General features: G+C 34.8%; 2 protein-coding genes across 2 annotated transcripts; one reads left to right on the top strand and one right to left on the bottom strand.

Moving 5' to 3' along the window:
• LOC107635466 (COBRA-like protein 4) lies at nt 1,194–3,506 on the top strand. Its single transcript, XM_016338941.2, has 6 exons — nt 1,194–1,425; nt 1,514–1,593; nt 1,831–2,287; nt 2,379–2,526; nt 2,598–2,875; nt 2,975–3,506. Exons 1-6 carry the CDS (start codon nt 1,371–1,373, stop codon nt 3,250–3,252), a joined length of 1,296 nt encoding a protein of 431 aa, XP_016194427.1. The 5' UTR covers nt 1,194–1,370; the 3' UTR covers nt 3,253–3,506.
• On the bottom strand, nt 3,576–6,656 carry LOC107635465 (protein COBRA). The gene is made up of 6 exons (XM_016338940.2): nt 6,386–6,656; nt 5,568–5,647; nt 4,877–5,333; nt 4,628–4,775; nt 4,268–4,539; nt 3,576–4,193 (listed from the first exon to the last, which is right to left on the bottom strand). Exons 1-6 carry the CDS (start codon nt 6,483–6,485, stop codon nt 3,904–3,906), a joined length of 1,347 nt encoding a protein of 448 aa, XP_016194426.1. The 5' UTR covers nt 6,486–6,656; the 3' UTR covers nt 3,576–3,903.

The raw sequence follows: 8,519 nt of genomic DNA, 5'->3' as shown, positions 1-8,519 counted from the left end.
CCTTTATATAATAGATAGATTATATTATTATAACAAAGAGTACATTGTTGGATTAAGTGGTAAAAAAACTTGGTCTCCATGTGAAAATGAAGAGACAAATTTAAATGTGCACTTATTGTAAAAAAAGTAACTAAATGTTAGTAATCTATGAAAGCACGGATATTTAAGTTGCTGTGTTTGCGTGTTGGACACATTTCGGACACGACACTCACCGACACTCGTCCGACACGCGTGTCTGCTGTGTTCAAACCGTGTCTCAATAAAAAAAATTCTTCTCCGGACACACTTGGACACACCTAAATACCATCACGTGTCAGCGTGTCCCGTCTTATTCTTAATATATATTCTTAAAATAAATTTAGATATAGTATATATTATTATTTATTAAAACAAAAAATATTTTAAATACTTGATATAATTAAAATAAGACATTAAAAATAATTTAAAAAATTAATTTATATTTTAATATCAATAAAATATTAAAATATCATTACGGTTTATCTAAAAAATATTTTATATTTTATATGTATGCGTGTCCCCGTGTCATGTAAGATTTTAAAATTTGCATGTCAGCGTGTCTCGTGTCGTGTCCCGTGTCCGTGTCAGTGTCCGTGCACTATAGTTAGTAATACTTCAAAGTAGTAGGTACTTGAGCAAGTTAATATAAGAGGCATAGATAGAGTAGAAAAGTTGGTGTATCCTTTTGGACTTAGAAAGGAACTTACTACCTGTCCCTACTATCTATGAAGAAAACTTTGCTTGCATCAAACTCATGTCTCTCATTACTCAACGTGGATACAAATTCAAAGACCATGAAGAAACAATATCCATTAGCCTCACTGTATTATTCTTAGTTGGCAAGATCTAAAACAGTGACACATGTTACTTCAAATGATACCACATTTGCATTAAGTTTCATGCCAAACTTGTTCAAACCCAATAATAATTTCTTAGACAAAACATTTAGATATCAGAAATCCTAGAGACAAAACAAACAGCTGAGGGTAAATTGGTGAATTCTCAGTATGGTGAACCTAACCCATGATAGAGCAACTGCACAAACAGCTGAGGTGTTATGTTCTCCAGCCTATTGTTCTGGTCAGTGGCTGTTGCTTCAAGATATGGGAATCAAGTTGAATTCAAGATCTGAGTGTGTAAGTGAGACAGTGATAGCAATATATATGCACTGTAAGGTACCTAACAACCATTAGTTGAGCCATCACTTGAATCACAATTCCCTCTATTGCTCTTTTTCTACATTACTACACTTCCAATGCCACTCCAATAAGGTTTCTAAGTGAATCCTGGAGGCAAAGATTGTCACATTATTATTTGATAAAACATTAGAGGCACAACATCTTGATCAGGCAATGAGGCTTGTCATAATAATACCTCTCTGTGTTATTGTTCTGTTCTCTTATGCAGGTTTTGCTTCATTTTCACCTTCATTTGCCTTTTTCATTTTCACACACACATATTTCACTTATTTATTGATTTTTTTTTTTTTTTTTAGCTGCATATGATCCTTTGGATCCAAATGGAAACATAACAATCAAATGGGATGTTATGTCTTGGACACCAGACGGCTATGTGGTAAGCAATAAAAACAAAAAACATCCTTGTTGCTTGTTTCATATTTTTAACATTTATTGAACAATTTAGATAAACTTTCTTGTTCAATATGTATGTCATTCTCACATTTATTGAACAATGAATTATTTGCACTAGTTTGTAACAAGTCCTATATTTTGGTTTCTTTTGAAAGAGTAGATAGTAAGAGAATTGAAAATTCATCAGAGTGTTTGTGTCTATTGAATTTTTTCTAACCAGGCAGTGGTAACAATGAGCAATTTCCAAATGTTCCGGCACATCCCGAATCCGGGATGGACCCTGGGATGGTCATGGGCAAAGAAAGAGGTTATATGGACCATGGTAGGAGCTCAAACCACAGAGCAAGGAGATTGTTCTAAGTTCAAAGGCAATGTACCTCACTGCTGCAAGAAAACTCCAACAGTTGTAGACCTTCTCCCTGGTGTACCTTACAATCAGCAATACTCAAACTGCTGCAAGGGTGGAGTGGTTTCAGCATGGGGCCAAGATCCTTCGAGCGCTGTCTCCGCCTTCCAAGTCAGTGTTGGACAAGCTGGCACCTCCAACAAGACAGTTAAACTCCCCAAGAACTTCACTCTCTTGGCTCCAGGACCTGGCTATACCTGTGGCCCTGCCAAGGTTGTTCCCTCCACTGTTTTCCTTACACAAGATAAGCGCCGCAAGACTCAAGCACTAAGCAAGTTATCTTAACTCTCAAGACATGTCAATTCTTCTCCTTAGCATCTGAAAAATTCTAAAAAAGTTTCCTTTGTTCTGTTTTTATGTAGTGACATGGAATGTTACCTGCACATACTCGCAATTTCTGGCTAGAAAGAACCCGAGTTGCTGTGTATCTTTGTCATCCTTCTACAATGAAACCATTACTCCTTGTCCTACTTGTGCCTGTGGTTGCCAAAACAAGAAGAATTGTGTCAAGTAAGCTTAAAATCTCAAAACACTCTAATAGAATTTCCAGTTATTGCTAATAATCTTGTCATGGAATGCAGGAGTGACTCGAAATTCCTCAACACACCCGGCGCTCACACTCCGAAGAGAGACAATGATCCATTGCTGCAGTGCACTCATCATATGTGTCCAATCAGGGTACACTGGCATGTGAAGCTCAACTACAAGGACTACTGGCGAGTCAAGATCGCCATAACGAACTTCAACTATAGAATGAACTACACCCTCTGGACTCTCGCCGTCCAGCATCCGAATCTCAACAATATCACCCAAGTTTTCAGTTTTGATTACAGGCCAATTCTTCCCTATGTGTCCATCAGTGAGTTCATCAAGCAAATTGATATGTTATGTTTATGCTTGTTTAACAAGTAAAGAACTTTAACAATGACTATTCAACTGTACTCATTTTTTTATGCAGATGATACTGGTATGTTCTATGGCATGAAATTCTATAATGATCTATTAATGGAAGCTGGACCAAGCGGGAATGTTCAATCCGAAGTGCTTCTTCGAAAGGATCAGGATACCTTCACGTTCAAGCAAGGATGGGCGTTTCCTCGCAAGGTTTACTTCAATGGTGAAGAATGCATGCTTCCACCACCAGATACCTACCCATTCCTCCCCAATGCTGCCCCTGTAAAGCTACTTAACTTAACATCACTCATTTTCTTCTTGATTCTCTTGCTTGTAGCTTAGTGAGTTTAGTACATAATTGAATGGAAGCTGTGTTTTTGTGAAAAATCTTGAAGCCTGGTATTAAGACTTAAGACCCTAAAGCATTTGTTGAGAACACCAAGCCAAACTCATGGATATATATTTAGTGATTCATGATCACTATAAGAGAATGAAAGTTACAACACCCTACAATGATTTTGTCTTTAGTTGAGTAAATGATTGTATTGCAATGTTGTAATGAATTGGTCATATATTTTTCATTCTGTTTCTCTGGGAAAAGTTGAACACGAAAATAGAACAATATTCTCTTGCAAAATAGACCACTAGCATTTCAAATCCATATAAAGTTCAAGAAGTCTATCTTTTCATGTGATATCTTGCTGTATATGTTTATTAAAATTATAATTACAGGTTAAAAAATACAATAAGAATACATATATCATTACATCATAACAGGAGAAGAAAAAAAGAAAACGTAGTAGCAAACTCTAGCACCAAAATGCAGAATCAGTTTGTAACAAATTGTAGGACAACTGAGCTAATCTTCAATTGCCACTGGATGTCACTCCCCTGCTTGCTTCAAATTCCAAATTGACATCACAAACATGAGCCAAAATTGGTCTTACTGAAAATTTTTTATCACCAAAGTCGAGTGAATCGCGGATCGGAACCTCAAGCACATGCGTAAAAGACCAAGGATACCAAATAAGCCAACACTAATACAAGCAAGGAAACTTCCTTTTGAGAACCAGCATTAGGCAACCATGGATAAGCATCCGGTGGTGGCATCACGCAGTTGTCGCCATTGAAATAGATCCTTCGAGGGAAAGCCCAACCTTTCTCGAAAGTGAAAGTTGACTTATCCTTTCTGAAGAGCAGCTCTGATTGTACATTACCATTAGGCCCAGCTTCATTGAGAAAATCATTATAGAACTTAACTCCCCAAAGCATAGCAGTATCATCTGATAAAGAACAACAAGCATAAGTAACTATCCAATAACAAGTCAATGAAACAATCAATTAGGATTATACTTACTTATGTTACCATAAGGAGTTAATGACTTGTAGTTGAAACTGAAAAGTTGAGTCAGATTATCAAAGTTCGGGTGTTGAACAACTAAGTTCCACTCTGAATAATTCATCCTGTAATTGAAATTAGTAACCGTGACCTTCACGCGCCAGTACTCCTTGTAGTTAAGCTTAACATGCCAGTGGACTCTAACCGGACACATATGGCTAGTGCATTGAACTAAAGGAGAAAAGTTATTCTTTCCAGCAACGACCGATGCCAAATGTGGCGTATTTGCACTGTAATATACAAAAGAGAAAAAGAATAAGTGAAGGTACAGTCTTATTTTCTAGAAGAGAATCTCAGTGCTGAGTGATGAAAACATACTTTACACAAGATGAGTTGCTCTGGCAGCCACATGCACATGTTGGGCAAGGCACAATAGTATCATTATAGAACGACGAGAGAGAGACACAGCAAGTGGGAGTTTTCTGGGCTAGAAACTGCGAATATGTGCATGTCACGTTCCATGTCACTGCATCGAATCAGAGTAATGTTAAGTTCAAAGGAAACTGTAGTAAAAATTTCAGTGAGGATGCTTGGTAAATGTTGTAAGTACATAAAAGTTTTACTTACTGAGTGCTTGGGTCACTCTTCTTTTGTCTGATTGAATGAACTTTGTTGGTGGCACAATTTTTGCTGGCCCGCAAGTATAGCCCGGACCGGGTGCTTTCAAGGTGAAATTTTTTGGCACTTTGACAGTTCTGTTGGTGGTTCCAGCTCTACCAACACTGACTTGAAACGATGCGACTGCGTTGGTCGGATCCTGGGCCCATGAGCTAAGTACTCCACCTTTGCAGCAATTTGCTATTTGCTGGTTGTAAGGTGTGCCGGGAAGTAAATCCACAACGGTCGGATCCTTCTTACAGCAATGTGGAGGGTTTCCCTTAAACTTTGAACAATCTCCTTGTTCAGTGGTCTGTCCTCCCATCATGCTCCATATAACCTCCTTCTTCGCCCATGTCCATCCCATTGACCAGCCAGGTGCTGCAATATGCCGATATTGTTGGAAGTTGTTCATTGTAACAACAGCCTGTCCATTCAATTTTTTCTTAGATAAGAAGGTAGCTAATAGAACGAAAACCTTGGTACTTTTCAAGCTGTATTTCTAGTTATATAGTCCAAATAAGAACTAATATATCAAACATGAGATGAAGCTGAAAGCTAACATGCAGATCAATCCCTTCAGATGCCAAAATTGTACAACAGATGGTTAGAGTTTTGATTCACATATGAATTGGCAAAGGTTGTTAAAAATTGTACTTACAACATAACCATCAGGTGTCCAGCTTATGATATCCCATTTGATTGTGATGTTTCCATTTGGGTCAAGTGCATCGTAAGCTTCTGAAACATAAACAGAAGTTATTAGCATTAAAAGAAAGGAATTAAAAAAAAAAAAAAAAGAAGAAAACTCAAAAAACATTGAATCTTCCTATCACAGAACAATGAGTGGTGTGACACATGAAAATGTTTTACACTAAGTTACTAATGTTTTAAGCACTGGAATACCTAAATCTAAACCTTCAATACATGAATCATTTCATTTGAAGCAAAAATTAATCAATAGTGATAACCACCCATGTGTGAATTCCCCAATTTTATGGCTCCATAAGCACAAATCTCGTTTTAGCAACCATAGATTCGACTTGAAAGTATTGTAGACACACAAAAAGAGGTTTTGAAAAATGAACTTATACTTATCACTTAATTCAAATGAAAATCAATTATAATCAGAGCAAGTTATTACTTAAAAGATAATCAGAACATAAAACTTCGTAGTAAATCTTGGCATCAAGAAAAGAAGCTAAACGCCGCCATAATTTTTCAGCTGAGACAATTGACATCAAGTTGAAAAGAATAAAACAGAAGAAGCTAATAAATGCTTTCCACATTTGGATAAGAAACATCAAATTCAAAGAACAAAGGTTGAATCTTTGACAAGAATTAGTTCCAAATTGTCTAAGGTCCAAGCACCAGGAACTGAAGGCTAAGAAAAATTGACAGCCCAAGTTCAGAAAAACACAAATCGAACTAAAAAGATAAGAAATTTGGTGAGAAAAAAGGAAATGGGGGTGAACCAACCTGTTGAAGTGAAGCAGGTGCAAGAAAGCAGGAAGAAGAACACAAAGCAAGTGGGAACAGCTTTGTGGTGTGACATCAAAGAGAAGAAGAAGCCCATCATGTTTGTTAGTGGCAAAAATGGAATGTGGTGTGACTCTGATGCTCTCAGTTCTTGCCTGAAACAGATCAAGATCTGTTTACAGAGAAGAAAACTGAGAGAGAGAGAGAGAGAGAGAGAGAGAAGGTGAAACTGACTGTTATGTCTGTCTGTACTATGTAGCTAGCTGGCTCCTTAGCTCAAGTAAAGTATATAAGCAAAGTGTTATCTTAAACTCACAGTGAGTTGGATTTTCTTTTTTCTTATTTTCTTTCACCTTATATGTCTAATTTTCATTAACAAATGATTAATTGTGATTATCATTGTGGAAAACAAAATGGTTAGTTGATTTTTTTTTATTTAGACGTATCTCCCAATTCGGTAGGTTAAAGATTAATTTATTGCGAATCGAAATTTTATTTAAAAATTTATTACTAGTCAATGAATTACTGTATACATAATGTAAAATTTAAATCTTTAATATTTATTTAAGTAGACTAATAAGTTAATTATTAGACCAATCAAATTTAATTGGTTAGTTGATTTTTATTTAATTTATTTATTTTTGGGCATGGTAGTTGATTATTATAAGGAAAAAAAGTGAAGATGGTTGGGCTTGAATAATTAATTTAGCCTCAAAATATCATGGCCCATGTGGCATATGATTAGTTACTTGTATGAGTTAAGTAAGTGTTAGAATTCGAATCATGTCTTGTGTATATAACAATTTATTGAATATTAATTAGTGATAAATTTTTAAATGAAATTCAGGATTACGATTGATTAATATTTTACCTGTCTGAGTTAAGGAATAGGTAGAAAATAAAAAAAAAAACAAAAGAAAAAAAATTATTTTATGCGATATTCATAAAATAAATACTAAAATATAATAAACATTTTCGTTTTCATATTCCCAAGTGAGAAAAATGGAGTAATACTGAATAATAATAACATTTACGAGAATTCATGTAACTTACTTTGTATTAAGTTTCCATAGGGCATGTACGTATATTAGTACAATTTTTTTTTTTACAATCTTCAATCGGTACGACATAATCTTGTTTTAACTTCTAAAATTTTGGATAATGTAGAAATAAAATAGGAGTTCTCATTACCAGCTCCTTATATAGTATGTATTATCACGTTATTTCTATTAATGAATTCATGGTAATTCAAATTATAAGTTAATCGAGTAATTAATTTAATCGTTTCTAAAATAAATATTGAGAATTTAAAATTAATTTTGTGTCTAATAATTTATTGAATAATAATAATTTTTTAAATAAAATTCAAATTCGATAAATATTTTATTTTACTGATTGGAGACTACTGTAAAAACAAATTTTATTTTCTATCTTCATTGTTTCCATTCTTAACCAAAATGGAATTTTAACATTTTCCTTTTCGTGTTAACACCAACGGCCTTCTAAGTTCTAATGCAAGAGACTCGCTCTAAATTATTTCTTAAACATTTCTAAAGTTATTCACTTATGCCATGTTCTGTTTTAAGCCATAAAATAATTATATGATCAATTTGTTGCACCTAACATATGAATTGTTTTTCCTCATGGTTGTAGATGACAATAGAATAATAGAACTAGACGAATTTTCTTAGTTTTTATTAATGTGAAACAGCTATTGATTAATCACCCGATCAATATCGAACCAACTAAATATGTAGATTCTTGAAAGCAACCTGTGGCATTGGGTCAGCTCTTGCATTAATTTCTTTTTCTTTGTTTATTTATACAAATCAATATTTGTCGTTAATTGAATTACGATGCTCTAATCAAATACACGTGTCAAATAGTGATTGGAGGAACAATGTGGAACATAAGATGGACCTCATTTTTGTGTCGGTGGTAATTGGTGTCTCGATTTGCATGTGATGGAATCCTTGCTTTATAGGGGGGTGTACCTTACCGACACAACTTGACTCTCCTAAGGTACAACCTCTTCAAGCGTTCCTAATGCACAAATTAGTATGCTGATAAGAATCATTTATATTCTATCTGTGAAATATAAAATATTAAAAAATAGCGTTTATATTTAGTATAT

Source organism: Arachis ipaensis, chromosome B04 (assembly GCF_000816755.2).
Source record: "Arachis ipaensis cultivar K30076 chromosome B04, Araip1.1, whole genome shotgun sequence".
Taxonomy (NCBI): Eukaryota; Viridiplantae; Streptophyta; class Magnoliopsida; order Fabales; family Fabaceae; genus Arachis; species Arachis ipaensis.
The sequence above is the reverse complement of the archived record's forward strand: the minus strand, read 5'-3'. Positions and strand labels throughout refer to the sequence as shown.

Coding starts and splice junctions, on each gene's coding strand:
- LOC107635466 (XM_016338941.2), top strand. CDS start 1,371: ATGAGGCTTGTCATAATAATACCTCTCTGTGTTATTGTTCTGTTCTCT. Junction 1,426..1,513: donor TGTTCTGTTCTCTTATGCAG/GTTTTGCTTCAT, acceptor TTTTTTTTTTAG/CTGCATATGATCCTTTGGAT. Junction 1,594..1,830: donor GGACACCAGACGGCTATGTG/GTAAGCAATAAA, acceptor TTTTCTAACCAG/GCAGTGGTAACAATGAGCAA.
- LOC107635465 (XM_016338940.2), bottom strand. CDS start 6,485: ATGATGGGCTTCTTCTTCTCTTTGATGTCACACCACAAAGCTGTTCCC. Junction 5,648..6,385: donor CACCTGCTTCACTTCAACAG/GTTGGTTCACCC, acceptor TTTATGTTTCAG/AAGCTTACGATGCACTTGAC. Junction 4,540..4,627: donor AGCAACTCATCTTGTGTAAA/GTATGTTTTCAT, acceptor TGTATATTACAG/TGCAAATACGCCACATTTGG.